Source organism: Haliotis cracherodii, unplaced genomic scaffold (genome assembly GCF_022045235.1).
Source record: "Haliotis cracherodii isolate W230 unplaced genomic scaffold, xgHalCrac1.p SCAF_18, whole genome shotgun sequence".
Classification (NCBI taxonomy): Eukaryota; Metazoa; Mollusca; class Gastropoda; order Lepetellida; family Haliotidae; genus Haliotis; species Haliotis cracherodii.
This window is the reverse complement of record NW_027266273.1, coordinates 2,703,570-2,719,866: the sequence shown is the minus strand read 5'-3', so window position 1 is coordinate 2,719,866 and position 16,297 is coordinate 2,703,570. Positions and strand designations below refer to the sequence as shown.

General features: G+C 36.3%; 2 protein-coding genes across 5 annotated transcripts in view; one reads left to right on the top strand and one right to left on the bottom strand.

Annotated features, from left to right (window-relative positions):
* LOC139465667 (serine/threonine-protein phosphatase 6 regulatory ankyrin repeat subunit B-like) overlaps window positions 1-16,297 on the top strand; it is a 229,112-nt gene that overhangs the window by 105,644 nt on the left and 107,171 nt on the right. The window lies entirely within an intron of this gene.
* On the bottom strand, window positions 57-15,013 carry LOC139466115 (uncharacterized). The gene is made up of 5 exons (XM_071248139.1): window positions 14,901-15,013; window positions 13,783-13,893; window positions 11,329-11,477; window positions 5,316-5,385; window positions 57-2,070 (listed from the first exon to the last, which is right to left on the bottom strand). The coding sequence occupies exons 2-5, from the start codon at window positions 13,870-13,872 to the stop codon at window positions 2,044-2,046; spliced, it is 336 nt and encodes a 111-aa protein (XP_071104240.1). The 5' UTR covers window positions 13,873-13,893; window positions 14,901-15,013; the 3' UTR covers window positions 57-2,043.

Sequence of the window (16,297 nt, the reverse complement as noted above, 5' to 3'; positions counted from 1 at the left end):
AATACAAACCACATGATGTGATAAACAGTTTATTGTATAAATCATAAGGCAGCCAATGCATGATAAACACATACAATATACACAGTAAAGCAAACCTACAAAAGTAATACTGAATGGTGCTTCAAATACATGTGTACATATCTGAGTAAATATCCTGACAGGAGATGAAGAAAATAATACTTATAAAAGGTTTTCACCTGTTTGATTTTTTTGCAACGATGAAGTATCATAACTAGTTACTGTCTTTAAGTCAAGAACATATACAAATGAATTGATTCTTATATTTTAAGCATGATAAGCGAACAGTAATTTAAAGGTTATACCAAAACTTGAACTCTGAAAAGGGATCTGATTTGATGTAAGAAACTGTAACATTGTTCAACAAAAACAAGTGTGTACAGTAGTTACTACAAACAAGATATCTTTGACTGGCCTACTCTAATTCACTTGAAATACGTGATGTATCGTATTCGACGTAATAAGTGCCTAGGGTGCTGTCATAATTAGAAATAGGGGTCTCTTAATAGAATAAAATTTTAGTGAAAAAAAAACAGTTGAAAGATCGTAAATTTTGTGGTTTACGCTGACAGCCTGAAATGATACAAAAGAAAAGTCTGTGCCTCTTACACAGGACAGAAATATTTTTCCAGAATTTAATTGCCCATAATTAAGGGTGCATATAACACATGAGTGAGTATTATACACGAATAAATAAGTCTTGAGTACATTGATCAATTGGAAGGGGTGCTAATTGGGATTGTTCACTAGCCAATATATTAGCAAATATTGCTGTGGGTGCTTATTAGAGCGGGGCGCTTATAACGTCGAATACGGTATTACTTGTCTGCACCCAGAGAACCTAAAAAGAATTAAAGGCAGGCATTGATTAAAGAATACTTACCCCTATGTTAGCTCTGGAATAATAGTACTTCATTCAAATATCAAAATGAAAACACTCAAAAATTATAGTTTTCGAAACAAAGCTTATTGGAACAGAATGCTTAGGTATGTTCAGTGTGAGTCAGACTAGTGCACTCGTACCCACATCCACTAGTCCTGACTTCCAGTGTTCAGGACAAAGTAATCTCAGCCCTGATTAGGCAAGTTCCCTTAAACAGAAAAGGTGGTCACTTTGAAGGATGTTGTGTGACTGGCTTTGATCCAAAGAGGTATTCAATCATTGTTTGTTCATATGCACTAAAACATCTGTGGTCCTCATTTGATTGGTTGATGAGTATGACAGTACAGTAAAATACTATTATCATAATTATTGTAGCATAAGTTCCTGGATAGTTAGGATGAAATAAATGTAAAGAAAGACTTATTCATATCACGTAAGAAAATCAAGATACATCATTGATTCTCAAATCAATAGACGATTCAAACTTAGGTAATCAAGTGGGGCTATTAACATGACAAACAGCCTCAAATCTTGTGATAAAGAAGTCACAGTACTATGTTAGTGTAAAGAAAATAAAGAATGTGAAGTGTTTACAGGGTGAATAAGAATAGCTTACTCGGTGACATAAAATATATGTAACACTTGACACTAACAAAACAAATATCACAGGAGCTTAATAACAGGGCAAACTTCTAGATATATTTCAAATCAAAAGTTCTAACAAAGTTATAATATTCATAAAACAGGAAATATTGCCACTTAAAACATGTATGAAAATGATCACAAACTTGAAATGACATCTTATTAACGAACAGTTAAATTATTTTGTTCCAGCTTTGACGGCTTTTGTGCTGTTCTTTGAAAGGAAGATTGTTTTACCAGATAACATGAAAAATACTGTGTATGGATAAAGTAATACTGACAGTCTTAACACTATAATCACTCATCACAATTATACATAGGGATCAACTTTCAAAATTTAAATACTTAATACAGAGGTGACTTAATAAAACCCTGTTGCATTGTTGAAACACATCCAAAAGTATGTTAGGACAGCTTATATTAACAATCAGCAAAGCTCTTGCAAGTGCAGTGGTTGCCATGGAGACAGGTTGTCAAGTAGGACAGGTGATACTGTATTTCTACCATTGTTGGGTGTAGTCTGTGGACTGAAAGAGGAAGATAAAACAATTAATTCACACAACTAAAACAGATTTCTTTACATTAACAGCAAATGTGTGAGGAAAGTTCTAGATGAACCTCAAAAGTACTTATGGAAATGAAAAACAACAGTTTTGCTGGATTTAATAATCGACACAAAGCATTACGTAGATGTAAATACAAAATAACAAAACAACTGGAAAAGTACTAGTCTGGATTGGCTAGTTTTATCTCAGTGCTCAATACAAAATGTACTTTACAGGAGGTAATTTGTAGGCACTTTCAACATTCAAAAATAAACATGTCCAAATTGACATGGCAGAAATAGGCTATAGGCATTATGCAAATTAGCCTGGAAAAAAGTTATCAAAACAGCAATAAAAATAACAGCCATGTTAATGTACATAATGATAATGACATGTAAGTTGTTGTTTGAGAAGGTAATATGTTACTTTTACGTTCTGATATTTTGACGATGATTCACTATCCCACAATGCCACTCACAAATCACTATCCACTCACAAATCACATGCACATGGGTTTCAAGCACCTGTGTTCACCTGTTGTCAAGGTGTCATAGGTCATGGACATTCACCTTGATCCACTAACACCTGGTTATGCTCAGTTTCACAATAGTCTGTTTTGTTAATATTTTTACACACTTTCACGTGTAAAAAGACATAAAAACCTTTGATACGCTGTATTTGTGCCAAGGCCCAATTAGTACTAATTGAGTTGTTTGAATATTTATATATTTTGTATATTAACTGCATTTATTCATCCTATTGTTCTCAAATTGGGTTAAATCTCATAACCAGGGAAGTTAAAATATCCCAGGGATTTTATTTATACAACTTCCGTTTATATTGTAACATGTGAATGTCTCTTGCTAGAAATAAATATTGTAATGAAAGGGGCGGAATGATGTCACATCAAATGACAAATGTTTTCTTTATATTTTCATGAATTGTACATGCAACCTTTGTATCTGTAGCCCAGTGAGTGTTCCACTAGTATACAGGCTACAGAGGCGCTGATAAACCACATTGCTTTTAAGAATGTTTTTTTCAAGTACCTGAACACCAGCAACAGAGGTGTCCGTTTCCTAATGTTCATGTAAAGTATGTTTGAAACATAACAATGTTGACAAATGTTGTTTTAAGGTTCTCTTTTTCGGTTTCTAAGTCAGATAACACACTCTCCCTTGGGTTTTTATGAGCTATGAACCCCTTGATTTTCTCCCTTTGATTCAGGTTTTAAATCTCATAAAAAGAAAAACTGACACTTTTTTCTACATGTATAATCTCCAAAATAGAGTCATACTAGGTCAATTGTTAATGATTCTACAAAGAAATCCTCATGTATCAAGGGGCCCTCAAGTCTCTTAATCTCCAAGTGCTGAAGAGGGGATGAGTAAAGGCTGCTTGAGCTGATGAGGGGATGAGTATAGGTTGCTAGAAGTGAAGAGGGGATAAGTATAGGTTGCTAGAGCTGGAGAGGGGATGGGTATAGGCTGCTAGAGCTGGAGAAGGGATGGGTTTAAGCTGCTAGAGCTGGAGAAGGGATGGGTATAGGCTGCTAGAGCTGGAGAAGGGATGGGTTTCGGCTGCTAGAGCTGAGTGAGTGAGTGAGTTAGTTGGGTTTAATGCCGCTTTTAACAGTATTCCAGTTATATCACAGCGTGTCAGCTTAATGTGGGAGGAAAGCCTAAAGTGATGCAGGCCTCAGATGTTTACCACTTCGGTGAAACCCACGAGCACGGGTATGGTGCTGACAAACCAAGAAACATAATCGGGGCGAACCAGGATTTGAACCCACAATCATCAGTTTCTGGCATGCCCAAGGGACGCAACTCTGCACAGGGAATCGCGTCACCTTAGATGACTAGGCCACCTGTGGCCCCTATCTTGAGCTGAACAGGGGATGAGTACAGAATGCTAGAGCTCGAGAAAGGATGAGAGTGGACTGCGGATTTTTCATTTAATATATGCTCTGAGGTCTGTAAGTGAGACAAGGAAAGCTCCTCAGGTAGGAATTTCTCAGTTTACATATTTTGTCTTTCAATTTGAGGGGTTTGTTCCTCAAGTTATTCAAATATATTGCCATGTATGCAGCAGCGGTAGAAACTAAGAGTTTCAGTCCACTAGTCCTTATAATGATAACATATAGCAAAACCTTTAAAAATGTCAAAATTCTACTAGTCCTTAGGATACCTTTACTATTGGGCAGTTTGCCAAGGACCATAGGACTAGTGCCAATTTCTAACCATGTGCAGTGTTTCTGAATCTGGTCTAATCAGTTTTCCAGTTTAAAATATTGTATATACAATCGTTTTGTGGTGAAGAGTTCATTTGCAGTCAGTATAATCATTTTCAGTATTTCTTTTTCCTCTTTTCATTTTATTAGGGTCAGCGTATCCATATTTGTTTGGCCTAAAGTTGCACTGGCAATAATTTGAATTATACTTTGAATGATCAAAGAACAGCAACTCATCATTATGTATACATACACCTTCAAATAAAAATATTTGAAACTCCCACTGACAGGTTTAAGAAAGCATTATTTCTTATCTCCCCAGTCTCTCTATTAGCTAACATGATGATGCGTTTTTTAAATAAGCATTTTTCTTGTTAAAAGAAGCCTGTTACTGCGATTTGAAACCTCTGATAAGCCAATCACAACTGAGTATTTCCTAGTAATGGTGAAATTCACATTCACAGTGTAATTACAGTGAAAGCTCATTATTCCAGACTCCATCAGTACAGAAGCCCCTCCTAGACGATTACCAGATTTCTCCAGGAAAGCTTACTCAGTAACCCATGATTCATGTACCGTATTCGACGCAATAAACGCTCCGCTCTAATAAGCGCCCACGGCGATATTTGCTGATATATTGGCATGTGAACAATCCCAATTAGCACCCCTTCCGATTGATCAATGTACACAAGACTTATTTGTTCGTGTATAATATTAATTCAAGTGTTATATGCACCCTTAATTATGGGCAATTAAATTCTGGAAAAATATATATGTCGTATATAAACATTTTAGGCTGTCAGCATAAACCACAAAATTGATCTTTCAACTCTGTTTTTTTTCTCCATCAAATTAATATTCTAATAAGAGCCCCCTATTTCTAATTTTGAAAGCTTATTACGTCAATTACGGTATTCATAATTTAGTTAATCCAGATGTATCCCCTGGAAATAGGACTGTCCAGATTAAGAAGGTTTCAGTGTAACAAGGTACTCACAGAAAGCCTTCCTGGTAGTTTGGCGGAGTAGTCCACTACCTGCTGTTGTCTGATTTGTTCTCGCCGCAGTCTGAAGAACAGGAATAAATACATCAGCTGAACAGCAATATCACTGTGGGGACACGGGTAATGGAGTTCCCACATTGCGCCCATGTGGGAAACCAAACCGAAGTTATTGGACAGACAACTAAACGTTTTAACAATTAGGCTTCCCTTGAAAATGTTGATTTAGTTTTACACCAAATCCAGCATATGAGTGCATAATCTTTCTGAGTAAACTTTTGGTAATCCCGCAGAAAACAGACACTTCCTTTTTATTTCGTCATTCAATGTTATTTACAATAAAATAAGTAATTCTCTTGTTTAACACAGAATGAATGATTCTCTTCTTTAACACAGAATGAATGAATGAATGAATGAATGAATGAATGAATGAATGCGTTTGCATTATTGTTTAAGCATATATTTCCTGAATATTTTTAGGGATTTAACTTCTATTTTTGTGATTATTTATCTTTTGCACAAAATATGTTATACAGAAAAATTGGTATGTCAATAAACATGAAATAATTATATATATACTGCTAAATATTCAACAATTTCAGGAAGGAACAGCATTTCAGACATGTCCATATTATAGGAGTACTCACGACGATTCAGTTTGTCTGATAAAGTTCCATTACATCATTATAACCAAACATCTAATGACCAAGCACTCAGCAACTATTCCCAGAGCGTCAGTCTCATCAAGCTCAACAGTCTAGAAAAAGTTTGTTTAAGTGAGTCAGTTTCTTTGATCAGAAGCAAATACCCATACACACTGTGTAACAAGACAGCATTCTACATGCCTGGCATGAAATATTTACAGACTGCTGTCAAATAACCTAAGTTCATTTCCTTTTGAAACTAGCAATATCCCATAGTTAGACAACAATGTAGGACACAAAGCACTCTCAAGTCTTTTAATTCTGCAGACACTGTATATTAGTCTGCGGAAAATGGCCCTTTGGTCGGATTAATTTCATGAGCAGTTCTTTTGCTAATACAGTCAGGTAGAGGCAGTTAAGCCACAGAGAAACATTCTTAGCTTAGATCAATGGCTTGGCTTGTCCATATCGACTACTGACAGCTACAGGGAAACGCCACAACGCTTCGACGCCTGCGGTGAATAGCGTGTATTCATTGATCAGCATGCTGTAGGGTAATCACCAGTTTCCTGGCTGGGACCGAGTTTGTCTCTAACGAGAAATAGATCCGAACGGGAGAAGTGAGATTTCTGGTATAAAACAGCCTGGCTGATTGCACAAATGGTATTTGATGTCCCTGATCTGAGGGATTAGGAGAAATAGCCAGAAGTGTCGAAGTGACTGAAGTATTAATCCTTTCATTTGATGTCGACTTAATAGCTTTCGATGGCCTGAGAATTAAGTCCCGTGAGAGAGATAGGAAGTAAGTGGCTTGATTAATTTTAACTACCTGGGGAGATTTTGTACATAAAGTTATTAAACCTAACTTGTTGAACAAAATTTATGAAAATATATCATTTGACAAGGGATACTTTTCATGATGTTTACGAGGCCAACCAATTAAATTTCTTGTTTTAAAGATTTGCAATGGCCAGTGAGTAATAACAAACCAAAAGATAAGAGGAAAAAAAGGTCCCCCAAAAACATAAACAAAACATCCTGCAAAAAACTTTTTTAATTTGTTCAACCCCTCATGGGATGACATATGTAACATATAGGTAATGACCAACCATGTAGCTTAAAATTCAAGACTAACTTAATCATGTTAATGTTGACAATGAATATAATAAAGTTAGACTAACTTAATCCTGTTAATGTTAAAGGGGCACTGATCTAACGCAATTCCCCGGACTGGTTGTTGCCTTTGTTATTGTTTTTTCCCCCGTGAGTACCCGGATGATACGCAACGCAACTGAGCGTGACCAGAGACTGGGCTACCGTCTGCAAGGACAGCTAAATAAACTTGGAGGCTGGAGGCAATATTTGTTTTACGCATTTTTGCATAAACACTGATTGGTTAACAGTGATCTATACAGATTTCGACAAAGGGCGCATGTTAATTAATTTCTTCAGCCTAAACAAGCAGACAAAAAGAACAGCGGGGCTCATCGGATGTCGTCATTTGGAAATACCCCAGATGGTTATAGTTTTATACTAAAAAAAGTATCCATGCAGTGAAAGCATTTTCGGATTTCGGCTTGCGTCGATAATACGATTACTACTCCCTTGTTGACATCCACGTTTTCTCGCATAACCCTTCACTTGTGTATTTGTCGTCATTCACTTGATGCTCAGTTAATGAATTTATTACAGGTACTTAGATTACCTGACAAAGGTTCCCATTTGGCATTTATTGTGTCTGGGGTAATTATTCAATCTAAATCCAGGTTTGAAGTGAGGTGAAATGTGTGTTATGTAATATGCACGTGGCAGCCCAGCAAGAGATGAATGATCAGTTGATTTATTTTTTTGTAAATCAACGGAACGTTCCTAGTCATCAAAGGATTAACAGAAAATACGTTGATTGATTAATCACTGTTATCTTGCACAGTGGATATGTCAAGAGTGAGTGTTTACATGTCTAGGTTTACTAAAACAAAGGGAATACATTCATACCATGGCGTGAAATGCCGATGTAAAAACAACATACTTTGTTCAAAGGGTTAACTTATAATACATTGATTGATTGATCATTGTTATCTATCACTCAATGGATTTTTTAGGAACCATGAACGTTATGAAAATAGTTGTCACGTGGGCTTTCTCAGCCGACCATTGAGACCTGACACCTATTTAAAACACCTGAAACAATCCAAGTGATCAGTTGAGAAACGAACACGGGTTATAATATCCCGAAACGACATATATCTTTTAAAATATTTGATTGTTACTGAGACACGTGACATCGAATAACTTACTTTGTACATCTGCAGACGAGTGGGATATTGTTCCTTTGTGTGGATATTCACGGATACATACCGAACAAGGACGCTGCCTAAAATTTATACACATAAATTTGGTAGGTTGTAATTATGATATTTGCATTTTGTTTTCCTTCATTTGATGCGATTCATTCTTGTTTCTCTACGTCTTGTTTGGGAAATTCTTCAATGCGCGAGAGACGTTGTTTTCACAGGTCGTTTCCTTTGTAAGCGTGTATATATTACCGTCAATTTGTAAAATGTGATTCTCTCAGGCAATTTATAAAATGTGTAAATATTTCAGTCATTTTGACTAAAAAATCTGTCCAGATTGATTAAGACGATCAAAAGGGCCTACAAACGTCACAACAGATTATTATGTAGGATTAGAAGCCAAACAACATAGAAATGTAATTTTCTCAGCGTAACATTTTCAGTCTCTTTGTGATGACATTAAACATCAAAATGTTTGGAATTCGTTATCATAATAATACAGAGGGAAATAACTGAATATTTAGACGTTTAATAAATTTGTTACACATTTGACAGTAAAAAAAAATACACACTATAAAAACAGCAATGCTCAGGTGAAATATGTACTTTGTGTTGCAAGTCAAAATAGTGTAAACGAAAATCGCAAAATTACCAAGCAAGTGACTTATCAAAACTTCGTCACCATTACCGATGCTACCCACAAAGATACCTACATTTCCTTATTATCTCGAAAACTGTATTTCATTTTGTTCATCAATGTGACCATACGCCCTTATTACTACCCATAAAAGCGACTAATGCGCTTACGAATGGCGCAGCAGAGGTCGCGAACTAGTCTAGATTTCTGCTATACATCCGGGTACACACTGAGAAAAAACAATAACAAAGGCAACAACCAGTCCCGGGAAATTGCGTTAGATCAGTGCCCCTTTAACAATAAATATGATAAAGTTGGACTAACTTAATCATGTTAATGTTAACAATACATATAATAAAGTTTTTAACAGCTTTTTCGCTATGAAAATATTTTCCTTTCAATTATATTTTCAGGATCAACGGGTTCTTAAGAAGCCAATGTATCCCTAACCAAGTCTGACACCTTAGGAATAGGCTTTTAAAGTTCAGAGATATAATCACAGTTAATCTTTCACCTGTGAAAATGTCAAGTTGCTTGATATCGATCTTCCAGTACAAGCTTTCCATAGCCCAGTTAAATACACGTATTCACAGCCAGACAAACTTCTGATCATTGATATAAAGGCACAGTAAGTATTAGGTGGCGATAAAGGATAGCTTTTTCACAGTCAAGCCATATTTATTACACCAACACCATGCTGATAGAGGCCACAACTCTTTACAGAGTATGTCTGTCACGGCAGTGTATTGAGCTTGTATGTTGAAAGCGCCCAGCTGATACCACTCACAACTGATACAAGTTTAATGAACTAATGGATCGAAAGGACACAATTCTTTCCTATAGTGGTTTTTGTTATTGGTAGTGTATACATGGTATATAGCATATTCAGGCTTCGGGTAATTGCAATATACCCACTCTGTGACATATACTGATGGTAACCATAGGACAAGTGAACAAGTGTAGCTATTCAACTGTCCACAAGGAGGAGGCCAGGCAGATCAAGTGTCTGAGGAGAAGTTTTGACATGCATGTTGTATACTGTATTGTTTGTTTCATCTTCCCGAGGCAAGAGAGATAAACTTTAAAAGTCCATTTTACACCCTTGCCGAACAAGGCTGGAATTACTGGACTCAATCGTAGCGCCACCAGTGGCTATTACCAGTTATGTCCATTCTAAGCCTCTCCTATGGACCAATCAGATTCCACTTCTCGTATCACTTGTGTTTGCTTCACACAAAATAGTGGCGCCCAGTCAGGACGATCTGATCGATAATCAAGATGTATATTGTGATAAAACATCGTGAAATGCATCAAATCACGTGAGCACCTTGATTAAAAACATGAAAAGATTTGGAAATTATCTACTGACAACGAGTTGGCGGTGCACATGCTTTGCAAATCGACCGAAATCTGCACGACTTCACGGTCACTGAGCTATTCTTATAACCTATTCTTCAGTCTCAGACACTTGATGCTTGACTTTAGGTCTTGTGATTCCTTAGAATTAAACATTTTATTTTGCTATGTCAGACAGGTCTATCATGTCTTGGGTGACAGATTTTAAAGCTTAGCATTAGGGACGTGTCAGTAATCAGGGATGGGCTGACTGGAAAATTGGGGAATCGGTCAGCTAATGAATATTGTCTTGTTGAAAATATGTTGTCAAATGATTTAGTTATGTTTTTTTTCTACATCAAGATGATTAGTATGCTCAAAACACACATGCACACACAATCAAACACACACGCACACACAATCAAACACACACTCTCACACACACGCCCGTGCCAGGGGTGGGTTATAAAAGAACAGTTTGACATCACAGGGAGATTCATGAGAAAAGATACAATGAGGGTCACCAGTGAATGGCAATGGTAGAAGGTCAAATCCTTTTCCTAACTCCTCTCATGAGCAAGCCATCACAGTTGGCAATGGACAAAGTACCAGCAAGGTCAATCAATAATTTTATTCAAACAAAGCTTTAATCTCCTGAGACAAGGATATGTATGCTATGGTATACCCAATAAAAAAAGCATATCAAATTAATATTGAATTTATACAAAGGAGGCCAAATTGATTACCTAACAAAAGGTAAGCCATTGCAAATAGCTGTAGAGAGTTGCATCCCTTAGCTGTCACAGGATCTCCTTGTGTGTTACCTTCTTTCAGATTTGTACATCTTTAGGATTCTGAGGTAGATTGATCCCCACTATCTCATGCTTGTTGTAAGAACCAACTAAAGAGGATTAGTTGGTCAGACGCAGTGACTAACCTAACACAGTGTCATCACGCACTGCTGGTGTGGACCGTTGCTCTTACTTTCACCTTCAGTTTCTGGTTTGTCTGGTCTAGACTGGATTATTTACAGTTATCTGAAACAAGATTCTGACCTCCATCAGATCTGCAAGAACGTCTCCTCACAGAGTGTAACTTACTTGTCAATGATGGGGGCGTGATGGTCCGAGATCCCCGGGGGACTGCCAACTTTCCTCATGTGTGAAGAGGAGTACTCTGCATCATACGTAGACTGGGGACGCTCTGCTGGTGGGGGCAAGAACATGTCCGGGTTGTCTCTTAGTTCCTCCTGTGAAGGGAAAATATATATTACAATTCTTAAAGATTTGAAACACATTAAAGGACTAACCAACAGCTTTTCTTGTTTTCAGATATGGGATATATTGAGAAAATGACGAACAAAATGATGTAAAAACAAAAATTATATGGAATGTTTAGTCTATGTAAAATTATATTTTACTTTTGCATACTGGCAATTCATTGTAGACATGTCTGCAAAGCAAGAAAATTTCCCAGCAAAAATAACAATGTAATGACAGGTGTAGAGTAAATCTAACTTACACCTGGCGTAATTTTGCCCAGTTGTACTTGTAGACTAAGCCGACAGTCACAGCAGTGAATAATCAGATTTAAAAAAAAAAAACAGTTCAAAATTTAAAAGTATCATACATAAAGAGTTTGTTTTCTATGATGTCTGTCAAATAGACACAATTTGGGAATGGTAACCTTGGGGTTAACAAACTTTGAACAGTGTGATTGTCAAGTCACTGATATCGACACTTTGAGTCTGAGTAGAGGAACGAATCTTTGGAAACTAACTTTTTATGTATTAAGGACAGATTTCGAAAATATTTTATCGCTTTTTCAGTTACTTTTGTCAGCTATGAACATCACAATTAATGATTGAAATAAATGATAATAAGTTATACCCATACCTTTCACAGAGCATCGACCAAATACACCAACAGTTATATCTTTGAATATCTTAGGCTGAAGTTTCAGAGATCCCACAACAAAACTGTTGGTGTACTAGCTGACACACCTGGACCAGCATGGGGATAATTCTTACATACAGTCAAACCCTGTTAATCCAGATGATACTGTTTCCAGGAACACTATATCCGGATTAACAAATATCTGGATTAACTTGTAACAGGATAATGCCTTTTGTCTGCCGATATTGCCAACAGAATCTTCCAGAAACTTGACTAATGAGGTCTGAACTAACATGACTCTACTCTACTTGGCAGACACTCATGCTTGTTGAGTTTTTCTGTCCGTGATATTTGTCTGTTGACTGTGGCTCGTGTGTCTATCTTAGCAATTTTAAGGCCTTTAATATAAGGCCTCACGGTGATCTCACTATATTAACATGAGAAGAGAGAAAAATACCAGTATGTGAAAATACAATGACACCTGTTGCTTATCTCTGTCAGTACATTCAGTGCTTGTGTTACTTCCATTTGAACATATTATAATGAATTTTTCAATTGAAAGATGTGTTGTTAAAGGTACTTAATTTTGTTCCTAGGACAGTTAAAAATATTCACATAAGTAGGAAGATATTCTCTTCACAATATTAATTCTTCCTAAACAAATTCAATTTATGTCTTCCAAATGTGTGTGATAAAACATTACTCAAAGAAATTTTCATCCATACCATTTACTGTTCTCAGTGACCTTAAAACTCTCATACCCATTCGACTAGCACTTAGACAAAGCACCCTCCAAATGACACCCTCAATAACAGTGTAACGAGTAGCCTTTGCATACCATTTAAGTTGCGTGTAATATGCATAAATGCTCAGCTTGTTTTCAGTTGTTTATTTACCTCAAAATGAAAACATTGCAAGTTAAGAAAGTATCAATGACGTAATTCAGGAAAGTTCATGAAAATTTACAAATTTTATGTTCACTTTGGTCTTACCCTTGGTATGATTGAAAACATCAGGATAATTTTGTATAGTAATGTAAAGTTTTCTATCAGGAAAACATGTGCAAAATAGTTATTCAATTGTCACTTGTTTATGAAGCACCGACTGTTTAAAACCGTCCACCTTCTTTACAGTGCCTTATGCTAAAACAATTCTGCAGGCTAAAGGTTAAATACCAAGTCTAATACTTAGTTCATAATGCAGGGTCAGATCTAATTCATCATAATATGATATGGTTCACTGACAATACCTCATTAACATTGAGTGCTTAACTCATATGAAAATAATCCATTGTAAGAATAATTAAAATAAATCAAATTAACTTAAAGAAGCACTGGGGTAGAAATATTTTTTTACAGTTCTAACAAAACGAAGGCAAGTCTCTCAAACGCCACTCTGTCTCTTAACCTACGTTAACATGTTTACATCAGTGTGGCAGTTCAATGGTATACCTTTTTCAAAGAGACAATGTCACAGTATCATACATGGAGAAAGTACCAAGTCTAGACCTAGACAGGACACAGGCTCCAGACAGTTGGGTTTCGTGCCCTTTAATTGACTAGAGAAATGTAACCTATTTGAACATGGCATACTTTTGGCTCAATTTCAAACACTGTTTGATGTAAGGATATTTATATATATAAGATGTATGTTCCTTACAATCATATTCTTGATATTGTAGGCTCTCCTGTTGACGAAGATCTGTTTCCTGCGAGCTTCAGCATGTTCAGCTATTCCAGAGGCAGCCATGTTTATCAAAACTCCTGTTTCCTGAAAACAATTCCAGTTTGATAATGTTCTAAAATTAGGTACATTATCATACTATTTGTGAAACTAGATAACTTTAAAGTGAAGTTAAACATTTTTATAGCAAATATTGAATTAAATTAGGTGTTTGAAATTAATGGAGGCCCCTGGGGTGTTTGAGGTTTGCTTCTATTGTATTCGAATCCTGGGACTCTAAATAATACACTTTAAACCAGTGTTAATGATCCAAAAGCCACCCAGGTAAAAAAGTTGCCAGTTCAGATGTTTCATACAATGTTCAATAACCAACTTGGGGGTGTCAAGACAATCTGTAACTAAGTTAAATAACACTGTCAAGTATCATCAGCTGACCATGCACTGTTGTCTATGTGGAATTTCATGTTCAATTTCAAACACTGATTACTGTAATTTTCTTGACAACGGTAACCTCCTGTTTCATGACTTAATTAGGAACCAAATATACACATAAAAATATATATTGTATATTAGTTTGTCTTTGAATGAGAACTCAAGACAGAAATTGTTATAACTGTGTGTTTACAAAACAAAAGGGGCATCTTGAAGTTTGGCTAGTAAATTATAAATTATATCTGCAAGAATAAAATGAAATAGGATATGCTAAAATATAAACATCTGGGAGTTCATAAGTTCTTATTACCACATAATTCTTATATAGGATATATTTATATCAAATAATCAAGTGATCATATCATTCGATTTATAGTTCAAAACATAATTTCGGATTTCCTTGTTGGACCAGTAATACAAGTGTTGCCAATACGTTAACCTTTTATAATGCGATCAAGAAGAAAAATGCCAAAGAAAGAAAATTAAGAAAGAGGTTATTAATTATAAATGATGTATTTGTTAGACCTAGCAACACAGAATGAAATGGCATCGACCGCTGGATTATCTGCTGGTTAAAAGTGGATTTGATGAGATGGCTCATTTGTTGAGATGCTTCAAATGGGACGTACGCTATATTCAAATCGGCATAAAACCCAACCTACCTTATAAAAAAGTGACGACAGTTAGAAAAACTTTGGAATACTCCCTAGCTAGCTCTGTGGCAAACCACCTGTCGATCAACCGCTGAGATCACTTGCACACTGAATCACTGGGACGGGTCCTATCCACACCTGTCTTGCGTTGCCTAGCACACAGATGCTGACCTTTGACACATAATAAGGGACGCAACTCTACATTAGTAACGTAGGTTTTTAAGCTGGCGATATATACGCGCTGTTGACCAAGATCGAATCCGTATTTGTCTTTCCTTTTTAGTATTTCGTATGACGAAATGAGTTTGTTGGATTATACAGGAAAGTCACAATTGATGTGATTTTATCTGGAAAAGTTTATTTAAAAAAAATAATTTGGCAGATATTGTAAGAAAGATTATTTAGATCATCTCATGATCAGGTCTGGTTAAAAAAAGATTTGATTCGCATGACTCTATACTAAACTGACTATGTATGGAGTGTCTGTGTTTGTGTATGTTCTTAATTTCTTTATCAGGTTACAAATGTATTAGCTTGAATCTATTATACCATATCACCTCTAATTCTAATGCCATGACCTCCCCCCCAAAACTAGAAGAAGGAAGTGATGTGACTGAGGCCATGGTGATGACCATCAGGTTCCCCTGTGAATATGACTCATAATGAGAACATGTACCATTGTATGTGCAAAAGTCTGATCTTAAGACAAACTGTGAATTGAAAAGTTTTTTTCTTTACCGGTAATAGAAATAGGACTATTATGAGGGAGGGCAAGTTTAGGGGTGTGCAGGTCACATGACAGATTTAACAAACCTTACAATTAGCACTGTGTCTATAAATGGCAAACCCGTCACAGAAGCATCTGCCAGTCAGGCAGAATATCCCAAGGCTGTGGCTTCTTTATATTACACTACCTGTCCCATATACCACCTTATTGATCTGTTAACTCTAACTTCTATATGGCCAAAGTACTTGGATGCTGTCAAATTGTAACACACTCATACACTTAAAATGGACCTCATACGTAATAACTTCGTGGCCCAGTGGTCTAAGAAATGAACATTAGCTGTGTAGAATTAGCTCTGTCAGTTACTCCTTCATCTGTTGAAAACAGAAGTTGACATTTATATACTCCGCCTCTTATTAGTCATTATGCACACAATAAAATGTCTGTGGATAATGTACCTGTACCCATTTTTGATCTGGAAAAAGAGTGAGTGAGATGGTTTTAACGCCACTTTGAAGAGAATTCCAGTAATATGAGAGCTTACTAGATTGGTATGTGATAAGTGATACATATCTTAGCATGTGTATGGTGCCAACAAACCTAGAAACATAATCTAGGTGAACCAGGATTCAAACCCAAGATCATAGGTTTGGATGCAACTCTGCACAGTGCATTGTGG

Bases quoted from the DNA above. Each gene is read 5' to 3' on its own strand.
- LOC139466115 (XM_071248139.1), bottom strand. From the start codon at position 13,872: ATGGCTGCCTCTGGAATAGCTGAACATGCTGAAGCTCGCAGGAAACAG. The intron at 5,386-11,328 runs GTAAGTTACACT...CCTGTTCTTCAG, and splicing joins CACGCCCCCATCATTGACAA to ACTGCGGCGAGAACAAATCA. The intron at 2,071-5,315 runs GTGAGTACCTTG...TTCCTCTTTCAG, and splicing joins AACTACCAGGAAGGCTTTCT to TCCACAGACTACACCCAACA.